The sequence below is a fragment of the Stenella coeruleoalba genome (genome assembly GCF_951394435.1).
Source record: "Stenella coeruleoalba genome assembly, chromosome: 6".
Taxonomy (NCBI): Eukaryota; Metazoa; Chordata; class Mammalia; order Artiodactyla; family Delphinidae; genus Stenella; species Stenella coeruleoalba.
Genome location: NC_137151.1, coordinates 108,784,782 through 108,808,908, shown reverse-complemented (window position 1 = coordinate 108,808,908; position 24,127 = coordinate 108,784,782). Strand labels below are relative to the sequence as shown.

The 24,127-nt window shown below is 42.3% G+C and overlaps 1 protein-coding gene across 1 annotated transcript in view; it reads right to left on the bottom strand.

Annotated features, from left to right (window-relative positions):
• The window catches only part of ARPC2 (actin related protein 2/3 complex subunit 2), a 29,736-nt gene extending 5,809 nt beyond the window's left edge, over positions 1–23,927 (bottom strand). The window contains exons 1-7 of the mRNA XM_079924064.1: positions 23,828–23,927; positions 23,527–23,608; positions 15,329–15,363; positions 13,558–13,670; positions 9,884–9,929; positions 6,279–6,465; positions 5,536–5,629 (exon numbers count right to left, since the gene is read on the bottom strand). Coding sequence (XP_079780190.1) covers positions 5,536–5,629; positions 6,279–6,465; positions 9,884–9,929; positions 13,558–13,670; positions 15,329–15,363; positions 23,527–23,600 — 549 coding nt within the window. The 5' untranslated portion in view covers positions 23,601–23,608; positions 23,828–23,927. The remainder of the gene's footprint in view (positions 1–5,535; positions 5,630–6,278; positions 6,466–9,883; positions 9,930–13,557; positions 13,671–15,328; positions 15,364–23,526; positions 23,609–23,827) is intronic.
• Positions 23,928–24,127: the final 200 nt, after the last annotated feature.

Sequence of the window (24,127 nt, the reverse complement as noted above, 5' to 3'; positions counted from 1 at the left end):
ACAGCAAATTGCAAAGCACTGGGAGAACCAGATTACATTCAGGATAATGACTACTGCTTATTAGTCTCTTTAGATTTAATGTGAAAAGAGGTTACATTTTTCAGGAAATTTAAAAAATTTCTGGGTGAATGGAACCCAAGCTTTAGCGTAAGACTTCAAGTTGGGGACTTCCCTGGTGGTGCAGTGGTTGAGAATCCGACTGCCAATGCAGGGGACATGGGTTCAATCCCTGATCCAGGAAGATCCCACATGCCGCGGAGTAACTAAGCCCGTGAGCCGCAATTACAGAAGCCCGTGTGCCACAACTACTGAGCCCAAGTGCTGCAACTACTGAAGCCCGGTGCCTAGAGCCCGTGTTCCGCAACAAGAGAACCCACCACAATGAGAAGCCTACGTACCACAACGAAGAGTAGTCCCCACAAAACCAAAAAAAAAAAAAGACTTCGAGCTGAAGTCTTAACTCATTTAACCTTTGCACACAAAGCCCTTTATGAGCTGACCAATTTTTCATCCCTCCTCTCACCCCACCTCCACTTCTTCCAGTTTCATGAATACTATGCTTTTTCTGGGCTCTGAGCCTTTGCACAAGTCTTGTTTCACTGAGGTAACTTAGACCCTGTTACTGTTTAGAATTCATCAATGAGAACTTTAGACCAAATTTAAGCCCTTCTTGGGAGAAGACAACAATGTTAAAGAAGTTGAGCAGTCTTAGTGTTCACTGAGAAAAGGAGACTGTGTGACATGAGAACTGGAAGTCCGACTTTTGACGCTCGCTCTAGAATGGCCGTGGATGAAATCACCACCACCCTGCATAAGAGCTCACCCTTGACAAAATGTATCCACCCTCACCAAACTACAGAAAAATGCCTAAGGAAGTGAAACACCAGGCCATTCCTTCCATGTTCTAATCTCCACATCTCAAGCTTTCCCAATCTATACATTCCTGTGTAAACAGACAAGTGATACAATGAATCCCTGTCTCAACCCAGATCTGCAAGAACAGGACTAGATTTTCCAGTCATGCCAGTAAAACCGCCAATTCAAATTCTCTGAGTGATGGCAGAAGGATGGAACCAAAGGCTTTCCAAGGTCTCTGAGTTTTATGAGTATACTGAAAGCATGTTATATAGCCATTTGGTCTGCAACGCTCTTCTACTGCTGCTCAGATATGACCTCTTCTATGTTATCTCCAATAGCCTGGGGGTAGCTGGCTGCTCTCCCCTCAGGGTTCCCATGTCTTTTCTCTACTGTGATACTTTACTATTCATTAATGCATCTGGCTTCCCCACCAGGTTGTAAAAGTTCCTCAAGCCAAGGATCCTGCTTTTATTCATCTCTGTATCTAGTCCTCTGCCCTTCAAAGAGGCTGTACAGCACATGGTTTGCTGAATGAAAGAAAGCACCTCTACCCTAGCTGACTTCAGTGCCAGTGTCAGGACACTGTAAAGAAGCAGGGACTATGTTTCCATTTGCAGGTAGGAGAATACTCACTGATCAGCAAGCCTTCAGTAAACAAGGAAGGATAACACCTGAGGAGGTCTAATGCCCAGTCTGGGATCTCGCCTGTTTCACCACCCTGCCTCCTGAGCTCACTGCGTGGCTTCTAAAGGTTGGTGGGAAATAAATTAACACCACTGGGTTAGGTTAGCTCCCCTTTGAATTTTGTTCCCCAAAGGAAAAATACTTGGAGAGGGAGGAAAGGATCCAAGATCATTCAAAATGGAAATTCTTAAAGCAAAGCTTGTGAGATTGCCCTTCTCTAGAAAACACCTTTCATTCTGCAACTGGGTTGGGAGGTTCTCTAAGTTCTGTCAGTTTTCCTCTTTAGCCTCGGGGGAGAAAACAGAACAGATAATAACTGCCCGCCAGTATTTTCTTGTGTTTAGTAAGCTTCCTGAAGGCTCCAGTTCACTGGTACACGTGGCATTCACAACCAGCTGGAGTATTTGTAAGCCTGTGGTGACTTGGCAGCATTTCAACAGTTCTGTATATGGAAAGTGATACATTTCAAACCTTTCAGACTTGGTTAACAATATACTTCTGATTTGGGGCTATCCTTTAGGCAATCTCATGTTTCTCCTTGGTTTTCTCTCTTACATAACACTTAAAAGCCAATCAACCCACCAACCAGCAGCTCTCTTTTCCTTAGTGTCTTTGTTACATATGTATCAGCAATACTGCCTCTTTTTTCTCCCTCCAGCTGGGATGTCTTTTGAACATCACAATACTATTTCTTTCCTCCATCAAAGCACAACTGACCACAGGAAGTTTAGAATAAACCCAAATATACACAGAAATTTAGTATATGATAAAGGTAGCATCTTAAAATCAGTAGTGTAAACATGGGCTTTTAAATAATTGCTGCTGGGACCAGTGGGTAGCCACTTAAAAAAAAAGATGTATCCACCTTTCATACCATGTACCAAGAGAAACTCCACACAGGTAATAAGATTTATGTGTAAAATATGAAACTATAAAAACACCAGGAAAATAATACAGGTAAACTTCTTTATAACCTTGCAGTAGGGAAGGAGTTTCTAACTATGACTCAAAATCTGGAAGCCATAAGAGGTTGACCAATTTAACTACGTGAAAATAAAGTTCTGCACGGGGAAAAAGCAAAACAAAACAACAACAAAAAACAACTCACAAAGTCTAACGACCAACTGGAAAAAATATTTGCAATTCTTATCACAGAAAAAGGGCTAATCTCCCTAGCATATGAAGAAATTGAGAAGATCAATAACCCAACAGAAAAATGCATAGGGGACATAAAGAGACATTTCACAGGAAAAAAGAAACAAATAGCCTGCAGCATAAAAAAAGATGTTTTGACCTTGTTCATAAGAAAAGTAGATAGCATTTTTAACCTGTCAGATTGGCAGAAATCCAAAAGTTCAACACTTTGGGGAAATGGACACTCTCATGCATTGGTGGTGGGAGGGCAAATGGCACAACTTCTATGGAGAAGAGTTTGGCAATGCCCTCCAAAATTACTCACTTTGAATCAGTGTTCCCAGTTCAGGAAAATATCCTATAGATACAACCCCACATGTATACAGGTAGCAAGGGGCCTCAAAAGGGGCATCTTCACAATTGCCTAAGAGGCAAACTGCTTCTGTCTTGTCTCTGAACATGGAGAAACCAGTGGTTTCCACTTAACTTCTCTTACTTACTGAACTAACTTAAAGACTAATAATATAAAAAAATCCTAGCTCACCATACTCCAATGTCCAAAAGGGTAACTATTGTTTCTATTGCTTTTCAGGTAATAAGCGTTGAAATGAGGATATCTACCAGATTTTCCCTGGTGCTCAGCTCACACGCCTACAAAGATAATGCCCCAAAGCCGAGCACTGGGACATCCTTATGAGTGGGGAATGGAAACTCCCTGTTTTTTTCCTTACGGCAGCAATAAGCATCCCTCTAAGTCTGCCTGCCAAATGACAAAAGCAGGGACTGTGCTCTGCCCCGGCTGGAGGTGCGTATGCCGGCATGAGAAAACAGAGACCTGCAGCAAGCAGATAGTGACCACAAGGAACTGAAAACAGCCTCCCCAGGTCACAACACTCTGTGCTGGGCATCCACTGTTCTCCCTTCTCCTAGAAATTTAAAACAACTAGGCCCAGGACAATGATCAGATGATTTATTCTGGAGGGGAAAACCAGCCAAATAAGTCCAGCTTTCTATGGTCATTTCAAATAAATTACCTCAGCCTTTGAGTTTGGAGAGGGAGGCAGGGCAGATGGCTTCCTGAGCACTGCCTTCTCACATGGTGCCAGGCCCATCACTCACTGGAGAAACTGTCAGTGCAAAAATGCAGACTTTCTTTTTCCTTTTAGAAGTGCCCTACCACATGTACTTTGAGGGAGAGCTTAAGTTCACATGCAAAAAAGAACACACAAAATTCTCCTAAGGAACAAATCTCCAGTACACTCTCCAAGATCAGATCTGTTTAAAGTATAAAAATAAGTTAAGATGTTGTCTGGGATAAAATGGAACAAGACTGGTAAAAAAACAGCCAAATCTAAATATATAGTTCATAGCTTTTAAAATTAGCTTGTCAGTCTGGATTTAGCCCAATTTCTGAGCTACTGCATTTAATTCCCCTGTCAATTCTGCATAGAAACGCATGAAATGCCTGCCTGAGGCGTACATTTAGGACCCAAGATATACATATCTATATATATATGTACATACACACACACTTTCGTAAGTTTGAGTACTCTCAAATGCTGCGTCAATATTCCAATTTTTCTGCACAGGGACTACAAAATTAGTTTCTGATTAATGGTGGGTGGAAGCCCACCATGGGCTTCCCTGGTGGCACAGTGGTTAAGAATCCACCTGCCAATGCAGGGGACGTGGGTTCAATCCCTGGTCCGGGAAGATCCCACATGCCACAGAGCAACTAAACCCATGCGCCACAACTACTGAGCCTGTGTTCCAGAGCCTGCGAGCCACAACTACTGAAGCCCGCACACCTGAGCCCGTGCTCTGCAACAAGAGAAGCCACCACAATGAGAAGCCTGCACACGGTAACAAAGAGTAGCCCCCGTTCGCCGCAACTAGAGAAAGACCGCGCGCAGCAACAAAGACCCAACACGGCCAAAAATAAATAAATTTATAAAAACAAAAAAACCCAAAAAGCCACCACAGATGGATCAAACTGAGAATATCCTTTTTGAAGATTTCCCTAGCCACTTAGAATGGCTACACGTAAAGTATTCTCACTATATTAAGCACAATTGTCTTTCAACCTAACCTGGCAAAAGAGATTCTGTCCCAGAATTCTTAAATCTCTTCACCCTGCTAAGGAACAGAATGAACCTACAAGTGTTTTGAAATTTAACCACTGTACTAGATTTTGAATGCTGAGCCATCTCAGAAGAAACCAGCCAGGATACCACTTCACCAATGAGCTCTCACATCCTAAAGCCAGCAACTGGTTAGCAGACAGCATGACAAAGCCACAGCGGGTGTGTTGTGTCAGACCTGAGTCCAACCGTACCAGAAATCCAATTACAAAATGTCCTGCTAAACCCATTACTCTTCTAGTAGATGAGCTTCTTCTGAGGGAGGCACTCCCTCCATGGGGGCCTTGGTCAAACTCAGGCCCCTTCTCGTCACTGTCAGTTCGACAACTCTACCCTATTAATGCATTACCTACTACTTAAGAATTTTCTCTAGATTCCATTCTAAAAAGACTTTATTTGGGACTAAGCCAAGCCAGTAGACCTTGCTAGAAACTTGAGGAAACATAAGAGGGCAGGAAATGTGACCAAGCTTTAAATTAAAGACCCCACGGCAGGAAGGATGCTTAATATTCAGTCATTTTGTCAGTATGTTTAATATTCAATTCACCCTCTAGTCCAGTCCTGCAAAAGGGCTAAATCCACCAAGAAAAAAAATTCAGTGAGTTTGATAGGGGCTGTTTAATCAAAGGAGCTGCCAGTTCTATGCTCATGGTGTGCTTTGATGACGAGGTGTAAGTCACCAGGCCATGGCTCCCCCCGCAAGATGTCTGCTCCATACCTGCATGAACACCTTTCCAATGACCACATCATCGTCATCCTTAAACACTGTGCTGAAGACTACTGTGACTCTGTCCTTTTTAGACTCAACATACCTGAGGGAAACAAAACCCATGAGAGTGAGTGCAGAACCAGAACAGGGTTTTGTCAAGAACTTGATCTACAAGTGAAGTAGGAGGGTAAAGTCACGAATCTGTTAATTCATAAAACAAGGTGGCCAAATAAGTCAGTATAATAAATGCATGCCTAAATAAATAAATAAATAAATAAATGCCCTATGTGAGGCAAGAGATGAAAATCACCCAAGGTGGATGTTATTAACTTGTCTACATGCTCTGACATGGAATCCAGAGTTAGTGATTCTCAGAATTCCACTTTAAAGAATGTATTCCTTTATATACTATGAGACTCATAGCATGTAGATGATCCAAGAGTTGCAACAACACAGAACCTACAGTCACCCTCTGCCTCCCGATTATCCAGCTATACTACCGAAGGGGACTCAAAATGATGGTGCCTTCAAGGAGAGCACTGGATTCTCTTTTCATCTTTTGCCAACTTTCAGTATCTGGAGACAAGAAGTGGCCTTTCCCCCTCAACACTTACATCCTGGGTTAAAAAATTTTATGAGAAAGACACTTGGGGGATTCACACAATAGAGTTTAAGGTTTGACTTAGCCGAATGACTTTCAGTAAGCATGCGTGACAGCCACACCAGGCTTCAGGACCAAATTCTATACTCACATGGTCTCATCATCCCTATAATGGATAACTGCCCTGTTCTCTCCTTCCTTGCCCTCTTCTTGGAATTGGAAATATTTCTCAAAGACAGAGGCAAAACAGTTTCGTTTCAACATGCCAGCCTGATGCACGATGGAATCCTTGGATGCAGGCAGATTTTCAAGGTCATATAGCAAAGAGACATTGTATCCTGGAGGGGAAAAAAAAACACCCAACAATTATATTAAAAAAAACTTTACAGGTTCTAATGACATTTTATTTTGTCTCAATGTCTATACTTTTAACCCAGGTAGAAAGCTGTCCATTCCCATTTACTTCAAAGGGCAAATGAGATGAAATAAAAAATCTTAATTCTTGCAGAATTACTGTAAATATATATATAGCTAATTAACAGATAATATGCAAAAATTTGAATCAATATCAAAGATGACTGATTACAAATAAGGAATGGGAGGAAGTCATAATCCTGGAAACTTCATTAGAAATTTAATGTTCCAGACACAGCTGTGAAGGGGGCTGAAGATGCTATCAAGCTATAATATGAGTTACATATTTTCCTCATGAGGTTTAACATGCCAAGTGCCAACACGGCCAGCAGTTGGGTTGCTTTTTGATAATAAAATATACCCGCTTACATGCTATCACAAACCCTGAGGATGGAGGTAGGGAAAAAAACCTAAAAAGGGTACATATACCTCCCCAATAGATTTGTGTACCCTGTAAAATTTTCAAGGTGTTTTAAAATATTTGACTTCATTTGATCTCCATAAGAATTCTTTGGGGACTTCCCTGGTGGTGCAGTGGTTAAGAATCCGCCTGCCAATGCAGGGGACACGGGTTCGAGTCCTGGTCCGGGAAGATCTCACATGCCGCAGAGCAACTAAGCCTGTGCGCCACAACTGAGACTGCGCTCTACAGACCGCAAGGCAAAACTACTGAGCCTGCGTGTCGCAACTATTGAAGCCCGCGCGTCTAGAGCCCGTGCTCCACAAGAGAAGCCACTGCAATGAGAAGCTCTCACACTGCAACGAAGAGTAGCCCCCCCTCACCACAACTAGAGAAAGCCCGCGTGCAGCAACGAAGACCCAACGCAGCCAAAAATAAATACATAAAATTAAAAAAAAAAAAGAATTCTTCGAAATAGGTAGGCCAGAATATGGTTATTCTCATTTTAGAGGGAAAAAGAGGTTCAAAGAAGCAAAGTGCCAGGCCAAATGCAGCATGATATAAAGGTGGAGGCAACTCTTTCTTGAGCTGAACAAAAACTGGGTCCAAATCCTGGCGTTGACACTTCTGGCCTTGGACAAATTGCCTAACTTCTACAATTCCTGCATCTGTTAAAAAAAAAGGGTGGTGAGTTGGGGGAGGCTGCTGGGAGAATTAAAAGAACACACAGTATTTAAAGTGCCTGGAACATAGCAGGTCATCAATAAACGGGGCAGAACAGAGACTGAAGTCTGAGTGTACTGACCACTACACTATTCTGCCTCCTTTATAGCGTGTCCAGCACAAATTCCAACAAGGCTGGGATGCTTTATTTTATAATCTAGCCAAATAATACCTGCCCAAAAATCTATAGATGATTCTGCAAGAGTATCTGTACATCACCGAGGATCATTTCATATTCTAGACAACTGATCGCAATAATTTTGCCAGATCTGTATAGACTTCACATTTCCAAGTATCTTAGACCTTTATTCTTTGTTACCATTTAATTTTTTCCCAAAAGCATTCCTGGGGTCTGTGTTTTTTGTTGGATCTATCCTCACTGAGAGCACTGGCTGGCTATCTAAATCTCTGTTCTAGACAGTGCTTAGCACATTTTTGGCACTCCAATATTAAATAATACCAATCACCATTCCATTTTGGATACCTGAAAACCAGATAAATAGACCACAAGATTAGATTAAAAAAGAAAATATTTAAACTTGAGGTTTGCTATTTTTAAGAAGCCAAATAAAACAAACGAAATAAAACTATAACTGAAGCCAGACTTAAGTACGGCTTCTGACATGATGAACAGAACATACTGAAGAAAAGTAAAAATCTAGTATGCCCTGCTGAGTTTTCCAAACTTGCCTAGATAAATCCATAGAAAAAGAGGAAGAGACATGCTACCTTCACATCTTTTTATACTTTGCACTTGTCTGCACACAAGGTCTGCAATTTGGTAGCGTGTGCTTTAGCACAGAAAGCAGAAGAGAAGGCCCAGAGACAGAAACATAAGCTCTCTGAGTTATACTCTGCTTGTTCTGATAGATTTTAGGATCTGAGCGGTGACAAGCACGTCTGAGAGTTCCTTTATGCTTTTTCTGCTATAGTTCTTTTTTTTCCTTTCTTTCTGAAATTCCTTGATTCCTCTTAAAGCCTACAGTGTTATTTATCTTTTGGCTTTTATTTCTGAGATACGTTTGGACCATCAATTTGGGGATTAACACATTTCAGTATTCTTTAGGAGTGCAAAGCTTTCATCCATAAATACTCCTAGTAGCAAGTTACATTCCAAAGGCGCTTTTTCTTTATTAGATATTTTGTTTCCAAAGCAGCATATAAGAGTCACAGGAAGGTATTCTAATGGGAATGGTGAGATGGTGTCATGTTGTTGTTGTTGTTTTGCGGTACGCGGGCCTCTCACTGTTGTGGCCTCTCCCGTTGCGGAGCACAGGCTCCGGACGCACAGGCTCAGCGGCCACGGCTCACGGGCCTAGCTGCTCCGCGGCATGTGGGATCTTCCCGGACCGGGGCACGAACCCGTGCCGTGTCCCCTGCATCGGCAGGTGGACTCTCAACCACTGCGCCACCAGGGAAGCCCTGTTGTTGTTTTTAAAGTAACTTGTTAAAAGAGACAGACACACCTTCCTTTTTAGAAGGATTTGTTAGTCAAGGTACCACAGTCACAGGATTTGAGTAACAAATATTATGTTCAAACAGTCTTACAACTTGGTCCTGACTATGCGGCCCCGGCTAGACACCTCAGAATTTGAAACTACCACTTAATCATAGGGATAAAAATACTGTTTATTTTTTTCTACTTTAAACTTCCTTTAAAGCTGTGTAACATAGCTGTTCTAATCAAGGATGGCCATGGTGTTTCCAATACCTCTGGCCATGAAGGAGGCAGAGATCACTGATCAGAACAGATGAAAGGGGCTGAAATTTTTGTTACTTGAAAATGTGAGAATAGTTGTGAATATTGCTTTTCCTTCTCCAAATGTACAGTGTACAGACAAACGTTACTAGGGGCTGGGAGGGAGACTCAATGTTTGCTTAGTCTTCTCAAAAGGCATTTTAATCATCATGGGCAAACAAAGGTGGCCCTCTGGCTGAAACATTAAGGGAGAGTCATTAGGCCTTAGCCAGTAAATGTTAAAAATGGCATACGTCAATTCTCTGTGTGACTATAACAATAATGTGTACCATTACTGGACAATGCAAACCGCTTAAAAGCTATTTTTATGGAAAGAGTTGAAGTGGGAACTGAACTAATGCAAAAATATTTGTAAGATGAATTAACATTTAAACGAAATCCTTTGGCTAAAAAAAGCATAGCACAAAAAAGGACAGGTCTCTTTCTATGTCATCCCACAGCTGCTCACATTACTACATACCTGATTCTGGATTTACCAAAAAACTCCCGTACACTCTCTTTAGTAACTAGAAAACACAAAAACAAATAGGTTAATTCAAAGTCCATGATAATTTCATTATTTTCAAAGCACTGTGCTGGCTAAGCTTTTCCTAAGCCAGCGTTCTTCCTAAGTTTCAAATGGCGAATGAGAAACTGGATAGAGGGGGAAGCAGATTTATCTGAGTTACCAAGCAAATCACTCACAGAACTGCAATTAACTCCAAAAGGTTGGTCTAGGATCTGTGTTTCAATCAAGGTTCACCCTTTACTCTTTTAGGACTCAGTCACACCCGTTACATGACGAGATACAACCAGAACTGTCGGGAACTGATTCCAGTTAGCTTGCTTATCTTGTATGCTTTAAAATTATTTAGCTCACCATCATCTTTTTTTAAAAGACAAAAAGCAATGGATAACTGAATCTTAGCCAGTTATTTATGCTGGTGGGTCCACAGAAGCTTGTACTCTCTAAATGTCTTTTTCTCAAAACCAACAAACAGCTGGCTACTTCCCAGCTTTTTGGAGTAAATGATAAAACAAGAGCCCCTTTTACACCTTATTTTTTCTCTGCCGGTATGACTGCTCTCCCTGGTAGAAACTGCTCCTAGGCTGACATGGTTTAAGAAACAAACTTTTTATTCGGGAAGGAACAGTGCTGACTTAAACGTTATATGGGACATATTAAGCGGAAGAAAGGCAGTTATTTGAAGAGAGAAAAAAAAATATTAAAGTCACTAGAATTTAATAACCTCTCAGTATTTAGTAGTCTTTATATGTTTAAGAGGCAAAACACAGACAGGGTTTATTACTATGTCTCCTTAAAACCTTACACTTAGGGAGGCAAGGTGTCATCACTATTTTACAGGAAGGTAGAACTGAGGCCAATATATTAACCCTCAGTAGTATAACAGGCTGTAGGGTTTTGTCTCTAGGCATCCAATTTCTAACTCTATGCCACCACAAACACACTAATGATTCTCTTGCATTTTCTGGGCTATCAAAAAAAGAGGTACTGAATCTAAGACAAGTTACCAAGTTAAAAATGAACAAGGGTACAAACTTGTTTTAATTGTAAGAGTGGCATGTGTGTTTTAAAGGATCCCACTAGCCAGCGAAAAGCACTGCGAACACAGGCAGCACTAGAGTGGAGGTCCATGTGAGCAGGGCCTCTGTCTCGTTCACTCCTGTGGTCTCATTGCCCATCTCTGACATCCGGGGACTCATAATAGATCTGAGCAAATGTCGATGCTTTTCTTCTAACCTTATTTTCAATGTACTCTCTAGGTTATTTAAAACAAACACAACAAACAAACCAGGAGCAAACCATTTATTTCACGTCCCATTTAAAAAAATTATCACATGGTAGGTTCTTTCCCCCCATTCTTAAATATTCTTTAGTATTCCACATATCAATCATTATCCTATAGCTGGAAGAAATTCTCAACATGCAAAACTTGGATAATAGGGTGGACCTCACTGCATGAATCAGTGACCACACTTTTTGTATAAAGGTAAAAGATAAGCAATGTCACATGTAGGTCCTATTTGGTGACCATACAGCCACTGTAAGGTATCTCTTTTACAGAAGAGGAACTAAAGGGAGAAGTTCAAGGTCATAGAGTCTGTTGACCTTCAGGTGTCCCATATACCACTTCTCCTTAACTGTCTAGGGGAAAAATAAAGTAACACACATATCCCATTAACAATTTTAACTAGCTACAATTCTGTACTGTGTGTACTTGGAGGAAGGGAAAATCAGATGTGGGAGAAACCACAGCACCTAAGATTTAGTTTAATTCCAAGTTACCAAATTAATACTCTGAGATCTAAGAGGTTTTTAGAGCCAAAATTACACCACATTCAACTCCTTTGCGCCCTCCTCTTGGCAAAACCAGCCAGCGCTTCCCTGCTGACTTCACTTGCACTTTTAACCATGATTCACTTTTCAATTTGTGCTCCCTCTTTAACAGGCCACCAGAAGTTCAGACCTTCCCACCCCAGCAGCTGAGGCTTTCTGCTTTGAAAAAGGGCCTGTGACAAAGTAACAAGCTTCCTGTGGTTATCCCAGGCTGGTCACTGTTTAACCAACCCAGGGAGCCATTTACTGTGCACTCTGCCCCAACACTGCCAATGTTACGTACTCCACCCACTTGAGTGGGTGGGGCTGTTTCTTTGACCCTTGTGGTACCTACGAGAATAGCAATGTGTTCTGGAGTTCTACCATAAGGAAAGCACAGACTGGAAAGGAGATTTAAGAAATCTAGCTTAACACTTTCTCTCCCTCCCAAGGATTGTTCTTATTGCACCTATATCTTTAAAGAGAGAGGACTATCTAGGGAGAATGATCACACAATTTTTTAGTTGTTTGTTCAAATGTTCAACAGTTCTTTCCAGGTAGTTGTCTTCTACTTCATCTAATGCCCGGCCAGCTTAACGCCATTTGTTTCCCCTTGCTCTTCATCTGGTAAAGAGTCAGCCAGTATCACTTATATAATTAATAATCTTTCAAATGCTTTAAAAGACTAGGTCTTTCTCCTGAAGCTCTTCCTTTTCGGGTAAAATAACCCTGAATACAAATTCTCTAAACCATCCTTCTTCCCTTGAATTTATGAGGCAAATCAGAAAAGGTTTTAGCTCTACCCTTGAACTTACAGGGCAAACCAATCACATATGAAGAAGGAAGGGAAGTGACGGTGTATGGCTCTTGGTATTCTTCATGGTTAACATCAATTTTAATTTTTATTGTTAAGATTTTGATTATACTCTTTTGCAAACAGCCTTTTTCATTACATAAATTTTAAAGAAGTCAAAAGCTACTACTCTTAATCAGAAAGAAAATATATCTGATTTCATTCACCAGACTGTATCTTCATTCACCAGATTAAGGAGAACCTACTTTGTTAAAACTAAAAGATATTTGAAAACTGATTCAGGAACTGAGTCATACTTCCTGCTTTGAGACCCAACCACAACGTGCACACACTGGTGTAACAGCATTTTCTTTCTTCCATAAATGGCTCTCCCCAGAGCAAACATAGTTCAACAGGAACCAAACCCATTGAAAGAAGCCAGTGAATAAAGCATGGCCATCAGAGTTTCAAAATGCATGGACACCCTTTCTTATTTCCCCTAAGGTAGTCATAAAGAAGAGCAGATACTTAAAGAGGCCAGCTCTAAAGAGCATTAAATTTAAAAATTGAAAGGGCAGATATGTGCCTAAATTTCCAAAATAAGAAATTAAGATTGTAAACTTGAAACAGGTCAGAGGTTATATACCTACTTCACAATGTAACAGAAATAGAACAGAACCCATCTCAGTCTTGTGATAGTTATTTTTGTATTGGTCAAGGAAAAGTATTCTTTGCTCCATTTTTTGAGAACTAAAGCTGTTTTTGATTTTATTGGTTAGAGAACATCTTTATTTCTTCAGAGTAAAAAGCAGGCAAGCAAAGAACCAAAACTCTTTCTGGGAAACACCCTTCTTTACGACTATGGGAAACAGAGTCAAGAGCCCCTGGTTAGGTGAGCAAGCCAACCAGAGTGGCCCGTGCCAGTAGGGATGACTCAGTGCCGTGGATCTTCTAGGAGTGGCAAGCTACCAAGAAAAGGTGAGAAGGAAAAAAGAGTCCCAAGGAAAAGTGATGTGGAACTTACCTCATCAGCACCATGTGCCTGAAGTTCCTTGTAGAATTTCAAAGAAATACTGACCATTACTTTTGTTTTGTCTCCATTAGGATTTGAAATATGATAGAGGACTCCATCAAAATCTGCAAGGAAAAGCAAATAAGGTTGCTTAAGTTGGGAATAGGGAATAATATCTCAAAGTACCTGCCTACATGTTGCAGGCCACAAGGAAGTCTCCCTTACAAGTAGGCATATAAGTAAAACTGCATTTATTTTAAATCCATGTGGAAAGTCAGCAGAAACACTGAGATAGAATTAGAGAGTACCTATCTCTTTGCTCTTTTCTAAAATTACAAAGCTATTTTTACTTTAATCACAGCTTGGTGCTGAAAGAATTTGAAAAAACATCTTTATTGTGATGTATTTTAAACATGTATAAAATATAATTTATAACAAACCCCTATTCTCATCATGGCTTCAACAATTATCAACATATGGCCAATCTTGTTTCACTCAGACACACCCCTTCGCAATGATTTATTCTGAAGCAAATTGCATACGTCACTTCATCCATAAATATTTCAGAATACACCTCTAAAAGGTAAAGAAGACAGTTGAAAAGAAAAGAAAATAACCCCAATTCCACCGTCATGCCTAAATTAAAAAAAAAATTTATTAATATCAAATATCCAGTCAAGCACTGAAATATTGTCTCAAGAATTTAAAAAAAAATATTGTTGTCTTACTTATGTAAAACGTTCAAAGAAGAGAATGAATAATATTAAGCCATTCTTGATTAGGCCTGATAGCTTAGCTGACTTTTTTTTTTTTTTTTTTTTTGTCTTTTAGCCTATTACCTTTTTAAAAATTTGGACCAAGCTGTTAGTCTCCAAAAACTGAGTGACAGTGGTGATGTTAGTGAGGTTTTTTCAATATAGAATCCCTGTGCACAGATAATCATCATAGTACCAAGTTGAAGGAATCAAATGGAGCCACATTTAAATAAGTCTAATTTGAATTTCAGAATGTGCTGTGTTGGGACGTTGTGGCCACCTTTGCCACGCATGTTCTGTTGATTCTGTCAATAAAGAAGACTTCAGCTTCAAAAAAAAAATTTTTTTTGTCTTATTTGAATTAGGATCCAAACAAGCCCACACACTGCATTTGGTTATCCCTTAAGTTTCTGTACTCCACAGGCCTCCCCTCTCTTGTAGTTCCTGAAACCAGGTGCTGAGTGTAATTACTTTAGGGAGATCTGGCATTGCTAGTTAGTATGAGGGGAAGGGGATGGTGCCTGGCCTCCAAGTCACAGCACTTCAGAGCTGCAAAAAGTGTTCCAAGATCATCTAGCCAAGTACCCTCATTTCTACAGAGCATAACTATCCAACTCCTCAAAGTTCACACAGCAAGTGAGTAGTATCAATACCTAATTCTTTCTAGGAAAAGAAAGCAGCAACATCTCTCTCTGACTTGTGGAACAGGTCTCTAGCACTTTTGTAATTCCCCACTCCTCTAGTGCTAGGCAAACTAAGATGATGGTTAAAGATAATAACAAAATATTTCCAAATTTAAAAAACCTTAGTTTGTACCACAAAATTAAACCCAAACTTCTAAGATATCAGCAGGCAACTTTATATAGCTCACTAAATCCATGGAATAATCATCTAAAATAAAGACCCCCCCCCCTCCACACACAAAGACAATCAAGATAGTAGCCCTAAAAAGCTTATTTTAGGAAGAATTTTATTTTCTATCTTTTATATTGTGCCTTCTTCTTAGTAGGTGAGATAAAGGCACTTACCTGCAAATGTTACTTCTACAGCTTCTGGTTTGTTTCTGCAAAACAAAACAAGTCCTTTAGTTAAGATAACTATATTGCTGGGACTTCCCTGGTGGTCCAGTGGTTAAGACGCCGCACTTCCAATGCAGGGGGCACGAGTTCGATCCCTGGTCAGGGAACTAACATTCTGCGTGCCGCATGGTACAGCCAAAAAACAATATAACTATATTGCTGTTTGCCTTCAGGGGGACTTGCAAAAGGCTCCTGAGCTTTATTTAAGATCGGACCATCCTGTAAAAATCTTATACTTACCATTGATCCAGGTACACAATTCATTTTCTTATGCATCTAAACCTCTGTAGTTATTTAGGGTGGAGGACTGAAAAAAGGAAGCAGGACAGATAAAGCTTTTGTTTTGCAGCTGGAATCTCTGCTGTGGTTGTGCTCACCTTCAATTCTCAACTCCTTAAGACCATGATAGACGTTTGTATATGTGACCCACAAAATGCCCTCTTTTGGTCAATCCCTCCCCCACGGAACATACTCAGTAGAGGTAGCACACTCAGCAGGAAAACTGCTAAACAGAGCATAGAATGGTTTAAATTTACTTAAAGTGAAAGGATGATTTCAGGCTATAAACGATACAGTTCTATTCCATTTCGAAGACAATCTGTCTTCCTACACATCTTTCCCTCTCCCTTACATGAGCGAAGTTCTCACCACTCTCCTTAGTGAAGCCCTCTTTGGTTCCACCCTAGTTTTTTTGGTTTTGTTTTTAAATTCCATTGTGTACGTCCATAAAGTGTAGCACAAAATAACACTGCGAAATCACTGAGAACAGTTAAGACACCTGTTTTCCAACTTCAGCCTTTTCTCCAGGACCATGTTTTCAGACAAATTAACACTACACACCTTCTTTTTCTTGCCTATTCATCTATGAAATGGGAGAACACAAATGATCCTACCTACCTCTCACAACTGCTAAAGATAAAACAAGAGAACAGACACAGAAGAACTTATCCTGGAAGGCAAAGACAGTCTAACACCTTCTGGGCGATTCCCAGATGAGCCTGGAACATGGACTTCTATTTGATAAATGCTGCTGAGTTATTACCTAGAAAGCATGACATATATCCTAGCTATAAACAATAATAGTCAATTAACCTCCAGTGAAAAGCTACTTTACATGCTTTCCTCACTTTTCCTCAAAGCCCAATGGTAGGAATCGAATGAAGACTCTACAGTTTTATCAGCTAACACCCTAAAACTCAAATGATTCCACTTTGTTTTATGGGCCAGCAGACAAGATATACACATTTTCATATTTATTCTTGCCTAGCTTGCTCAAGACCTCACGATCAAGTGCGTATCTCTTTTACTATCTCCGCTCCCTCACCTGTAAAAGGAACAAAGACTGAGTTACCCTCCAGAGTTGCTGGGAAATAATGGAATAGATAACGTGGTTTATGACTGTTAAAAAGCTGCAGCAGAGCTAAACAATGCCTTTCAAGGAAACTGGCCTCTCCTAAGCATATGTTAGCCCTGCTGTAAAATCAGCCTATACAAATAACATACAAAGTTCCACTCTGCTTCTTCAAAGCCATCCATCCATATGTGACTTAGATAAAGTATTTTGGGTGTCTGAGAATCGAAGCATCAAGTGGGTTTATGGACAAGCAGTGAGTTCGGAATATGATGAAAAGAACTGTATAAAAATTTAAGTTGTTTCTGATCTTTCATTTGAAATTGTAGCCTGGAGACTAAGGCAATGACTGGCCAACCACCATTTTTCTCTTCTAGAAAACAGGAGCCAAGGAAGAAGTAGACACGTTAATCTACGGCCCGCTTGAGTGAAATATTAAGAGGCTGCACAACGGGAGGAAGCACTGAAGCACATTTTCCAGAGGAAGGCTGGCTGTGCCAAAGAGGCAGGGTGGAGGCTTATAAAAGGCCACATTGTATCACTTAGTAGGCGGCTGGTTTTGTTTTTTTGTTTGTTTTTTTTTAACCTTTAGGCTTTAATTCAGCCAAGGAAGGACTGAGTTCCTCACTTTCTCACTTCATCAACAGACCGAGAAAAATCAAGTATAGATAAAAAACCTTAGAGTTCCAACATTTTGACTCAGAAATTCTGCATTTCTCTAAGCCGTAAAGTTCCCTGAGCACAGCTCCCCACTGGGAGAAGTCTCTAAGATCTATACTACGTGGTTTGCTGCTTGACTTGGGAATATTTGTCAAATCACTGCCATTAATATTTTAGCTTACTATTTATGGCTGCATAAAGGTTGTAGAGGAGAGAGGCAGGCTGCTGAGGAGAGCACTGGGCCAAAGGAGTCCTCCTGAGGCATCAGCTGGGAGTCAGAGGTCTGAGAACTCTGTGCCCCAACATGGAGACTGCACAGAGCGGGAAATACACCAGGACAGGGCCATGACTCAATTCCAAGACCAGGTGTTTCTTATTTACTTTTGTGGTTTAAAATCATGGAGCTAGAAGGGAGTAAGATTGGTCTGGGAGAAAGTGTACCATTTAATAGGCCAAAAGGGTAAATCGTTATTTTCTGTTCCACTGTCTGCTAAAGTTTCAGATGCTGCGGGTGAGTTTAATCACAGAAAAAGCATGTCTTTCAGAGTTGACTCTTCACCTCAAGTTCTGTCCCTTACTGGCTATGTAACCACAGGCAATGTTACTCAAACGTCTGCGAGCCTAAAATTCCTTTTCTAGAAAACGGAGATTAAAAGCATCTACCACACAAGGTTGTTGTGAAGACTAACCGAGATGCTATGTGGACAGCAAAGTTTCCCAATCAGGGTCTTGTGACTAAGTTATAGATATGCTGAGATAATGATCCCCACAGCCCTTAGGGCAGCCCAGAGGCAGGATCTCTAGGCTAGACCATTTACCCAGATGTGCCACAGGTATGGTCATGTTCTGTGTGTGACATACCAGGAGTCACCGGGGAAGGGTGCCTGTACAATGCTTAATATATACGTCTACCCCCTCTCCAAGAGCCCCAGTTTTGTCAACTGTATTATTGGAACTGCTGTCACCCAGGCACACTCTGAAATGGAACAAAACCACGTTAAAGCTTATAGTAAAGTGCCTGGTTCATAGAAGGTGATCAATGAATTAGTTTTTCTTCTAGGTAGAATCAGAGATCAGACTTTGGAGTCATGGTTGAGAGAGGTTTTGGGAGTGTGGTTAACTCCCAGTATCAGGAATTGGTCAGCACAACAAGGAGAAACAGAACCATATTACTGTCAGACTGTTGTAATGTCTGGAATCCTAGAATAAAGCCCCCTGGATAAGCCCTCAGGGTTACTGACTGGACAGTACAAGACACTAAAACATATTCAATTCATTCAGATGGGTTTCAAGAGCCATTCTTAAAATCCTTTAGAAAAAAATTTCCTTTTATCCTTTTTCTAAGGAAGCTTCTAGAATTTCACTAATCAGTCAATAAAGAACTCCTGGCAACTGTTATTGTCCAATCCTCTTTCTTCACTAAGGGTTTTGGAGTTTTTACTCCCGAATGCATCCAGTTCCCCGTTGTGCATTTGTGTCCCTCTTCTAGTTATCCCTTCCATAAGCTGAATTAGAGGAATTATTGAATTCTGCTCATCATCTCACCATAAAGTTTTTGATTACTCTCCTTTAAGTCCTCTCTAAGGCTCCCATCCTCCTTTTTGAGCAAAGCCTAGAAAAATGGATCATGTTAGGTAAGAAGTGGGTGGTCCTACTCTCTGTTAAGCCACGTCTCAAAATAAGAACAAAGAGGGTCTAAAAGCTCATTCACACAATGTCAGAAAAGTGATAAACTGCTAAAGAAACTAAGAACCATTCTATCTGGCTTCATCCATTGCTTCAAGGAAACACTTATTAAGCTGACTATACACACAGTGAGAATGCTGGGAAAACAAAGATGATGAAACCACAGGCCCTGCCCCTAAGGAGTCACAGGTTTGGTACACACGTAGGGAGTGCAGCTCTGGGGCTTTATGCCCAAAGTGGTCCCAAGACAGCCAGAGGGTGGGCAGCAGTGTTTAACTACAGTGACCTGTAAAAAGACCAACTAGATCGTCTCAGCAAGTCAGCCACTACATCCAATTTCTTCTAAATGCTTAAACAATGTCCTAATTCCAAATCACTTCAAACCAGTATGTCTCTCTGAGGACATATGCAGCATATCTGGGATGAGAACAAGGTATCAGCAAGATTTAATTTATTCCTTTCTCAAATTTCTCCTCCCACAGTCCTCGCCCACCCCAACTGGCACAGCCTGCTTACTGAGCTTCACTCCCCCTTATAGAACCACAGCTCCCCACAATATGCACAGCTGTGGCAAGGAGCCAGCATGCACTTAAAATCAACAGCAATTTGCATCTGACAGCATTTCCTCAATTTTGGACTCTAGCTAAGCCGACAAGCCTAGTTTCTGAGGCTGTAAAGGTTCTTGGTGTGTATATACTAACAAAAGAATTAAATTAATTTGCCAGATTACTTCTGCTTTAATTGGGGGCCTGGGTAATACTTCCTAAATGATTAAAAAAAACAAAAACAAAATGCTGTTGACAAGACCTGCACATGAGGTTATCTGCAGTGTTCAAAATAGCTTCTTAATCAGTCAGTCTCTTAGCTTGGAGGCCGTTGGGAAGACAATTTACCAATAACTATCATTCTGTGAGGATACAGAAATCATTCCAATAAGCCACCTTCCCAATAGGGCGGTAGAAAAAAAAAAAACGGTAAATCGTTTGGAATGAATCTTAGGCTTTGTCGGAACTGCCTCCAAATTAAAAGGGTGTCGTGACCAAATGTATTCTTTTTTTTTTTTTTTTTAGTTTATTTATTTTTGGCTGTGTTGGGTCTTCGCTGCTGCACGTGGGCTTTCTCTAATTGCAGCGAGCGGGGGCTACTCTTTGTTGCGGTGCGCGGGCTTCTCACTGTGGTGGCTTTGCTTGCTGTGGAGCACAGGCTCTAGGCACGCGGGCTTCAGTAGTTGTGGCACGCAGGCTCAGTAGTTGTGGCACACGGGCTTAGTTGCTCCGCGGCATGTGGGATCTTCCTGGACCAGGGCTTCAACTCACGTTCCCTGCATTGGCAGGTGGATTCTTAACCACTGTGCCACCAGGGAAGTCCCCAAATGTATTCTTAAACAATTCAGATGACAGAATTGCTTTATTTGAAGGAAATTTAGACTTTCAGTAGGATGTCACAGGCAAGAAGACCCAGCAGGATGATATGAGAGGCATCACTCTCTTCTGTTTCATACTGTACAACACCCTTCAGTGCTCACAGTCCACAGGTAAGGAGGCTGGGCAATGGTTCGAGGCTGCAATTTACTCTCGCATGGGTACATTATGAGAGGCCCATAGAGAAGGACCTGCCATAAATCCATTACCATGCTCTGAGAGGCGTTTAAAATAAGATCAACTTCAAAAGGAAAATTACTCTAACAGTATTCTAAAGTATATACGACAGAACTATTTTTAAGACTATCTATCTCATGCTTATGTTCTTAGTAGCTGGAACAGTGCTACATTTCCAAATGCAGGCTTTCTGCAATAATGGAAATGTTCTACATCTCTGCTACCCAAATACCGCTGCTCCTAGCCACATGTGGCAACTCAACCCTAGAACTGTGGCTAGTGTGACTGAGAAACTTAATTTTAATTCACTTTAATTAATTTTTATTTAAACTTAAACTAGCCACATGTTGTTACTGGCTATCATTATTGGACATCGTGGAGATGGAAGATTCACTCTGGGGAAGGCTGCTCAGAACCTAATTTCCCCAACTGGTTTGTTGAGAAGTGTAAAGCAGGGTGGAGCTGACCTCTCCTAGCATGTTCCCACAAGGGCCAAGCCTTTCAAATCCCCAGGGTTTCTCCTCAGCACTACTGCCTTTCTTTAATTTTCTCTGATCTCCACCCCAACACGTGTCACCCCTTTGGTCCTCTGTAACTTTGCCAATGCTCTCAGAAAGGTCCCCCTTTCCTGTTCCTGCCTGGTGCTGAGCACTGGGAGAAGCCTACCAACGTTTATGATTATCACACTAGTCACCCTTCTCTGGAAGCTCTGGCTAGGCATGCACCTTGATAAATTCTTAACTACTCTACTGCTGCCTCACCTTACTGGTATGCCTGGAAATTCACACTCCGTCTAGAAACAGGCTTCTGCTAGGTGTTACATTTGCAATCCCAGGAAAGCCCTACCTCCTAGGCTGAATATCATAGTCTCTTTTCAAAGGTTTTCAAAGTGCTTTACAGCAGAATACGTTTTGAGCCCATTTACTTAAAGACACACCTCAAAGGGAAGAAGAGCCAGAAGAAAAGACAAAGCTTGCTGCCCTGCCCCAATATTCAACATCGCTACGACATATACTTTGTAAAAAAAAGTCCCAGAAGTTCTAACTCATGCCTTCCAGACTTGAGTGCCTACTTTACTCCCACTGAAATGGTTAGTAGCTCTTTTTAAGAGTAATGTTCTAAAAGCAGAAGAGCTGAAGCTCTGAGTTATGGGCTACATTTCAGAATCACAAGTTATTAACAAACAAGTAGTTGTGAAGGTACTCCTACACCACAAGGCATGCTTCTACTTGAAATGCACAGGCATTTATCTTGTAGATCAGCTTATAACCACCCAGGTCTCATTTTTTGCTAGTCTAAACTTGAGAATTCACTTGAGATCAGCTGTGAAAATGCAGAAGTTAATTTAACTTCCTCCTATGTGCTACACTGCTCAAAAAAGGACAGAGCAATCACCCAAAATAAGCCACTAAGCTGATTCGTTTGAACATTTAAAATGCAAAGCAACTGGTAAGTGAGGCTGAAGACACGAAGCAAGTTAGCCTAAAATATAAGCAACTGCAGTCCCTGGCAGGAAACAGTCAGTAGCTACTGCTCACTGTAAGTGTTACTTCAAGAAACGTTGTGCTTTGCTTTACAGATAAAATCTGTGGCCTTATAAAAGAGATAGACAATATATTCAATTTAAGCAGTGGGTTATAAGTATTTTTTTTAATGCCTCCAAGCCACAAGTTCATTATGTCCACTTAGAATTTCCCCTCCACCAATCCTCTTCCATCTGTGGCTCTCCAAGCACTTGCTCTTTTTATTAGTTCCCAGTTCACCAGAAACGGTTTGCACTTATTTCCTCAACTGTGTAAGCAAGATGTGAAGCCCCATCCTCACAGATGGGGAAATGAGGCAAAGGGACTGGCCACAAGCCACCAGAAATTAGAAGCTAAAACCAACTCCTTGGTTTAAATATATTACAAAAGCAAAGCAGCTTTGGGGGAAGAGGTTGTCTTCTACTGATTCTTGTGTTTGACAGTGAAGGGTGCCTTTGAAACATGTCCTAAAGCCCACTTTTAAAAAAGCCAATGGCTAAAAACAGGTTTCATCTAAGAACTTAACAGACTCTGGAGGCTTTTAACTGTGTATCTAGGCCAGAATTACTGCAGAAGAAATCACAGACCAGGGGTATGGTATAAGAATTTAAAAGATAAACAACCAGATAGAGGACAGCGGGTGAGGAAAGGATTATTGGAACCTCAGAAGAGCGATAAGGAAGGGCTGTGGATGTGGGGGACGACTAACTTTGCTTGAGAAATGTAACAAAATGGCCAGTGTCTCTCACAGCTGGGTTCAGGGAAGGTAAACTAGAGAGATCATCGGGTTTTCCGGCTGCAAGGCTGGGCCTGCCTTCAGTCTTCCCTCCCGCTCCCTTAGACGAGGTGGGGGGTGGGGAGCGAGAAGACTGGTGGTGATCTGGGCCTGCATCTTCTTTCCTCCTCCAGTCCTGGGAATTCCTGAAAACTCCTTCCAACCCAATCCCAAATGGGCTCTCTCCGGGTTCTGAACAATGACGGGGAATACAGAGGGAAGTGGTCCCCTGCTCGCTCCAGCGGGCAATGGGATCCTCCAGCGAGAGTTCTGGCCCAAGCTACCCTCACGTCCCACAGGTCTCCTGCACTTTGGCACGCGCTCTCCTGTCCACTCACTGCTTCCGCATCCCTCCTCTGAGCCTCTCCCCACGCATCTCTGCCCCTCACCCCACCGCGCCCAATCACCGCCCACGTCTACACCGCCTGGGCAGTCCCCACACCCTGCCAGGTCTCCCACCTCCCTCCTCCATGTCTGGGGGGCTGAACGATTAGCAGGGGTCAACTCTGCCTCCCCCGCCACCCACCAGCCCCCGGCCCCCAGCGCGCGCTCACCCGGCGGCCGCGTTCTCGAACTTGAGCGCGAGCGTCTCCTCGATGATGCGGTTGTTCACCTCCAGCAGGATCATGGCGGCGGCTGCCCCGGGCAGGGGAAGGAGAAACAAGGGCGGGTGAGGGTGGGTAAAGGAGGAAAGGACGGAGGGAGCGGCCCTGCTGCCCCCTGAGGAGGGGAGCTGGGTGGGGTAGGAGGTTAGGGGAGAAGGGGAAAGGGATCGGGGTGGGGGTAAGGGAACGCGCGCGCGCTGGCCCGCGCACGCACTCACTGTGGAGACACCTACCCACCCACCCGACCGACCTGGCCCCCGAAGCCTGAACCCGCCTGCCAAGCCGCCGCCGCCGCCGCTGCCGCCTCACTGACGAGCCCGGTCCCCGCCCAGCCCCCGGCTCTAGCCGGCCACTTCCGCTCTCACACCCACTTCCGCTCGCTGCCCGGACGCGCGGCCCCGCGGGGCCATTTCCGCTCCGACCCCTCGTGCACGCGCACGCAGGCGCGCCGGGCGGGGGCGGAGGCCGCGCATGCGCATGTGCGGTGCCGCTAGTTCCAACTCCACTTTGCCGTAGACGCTCCAACTGGCTGTGGTTAGTGTGTTTCCTA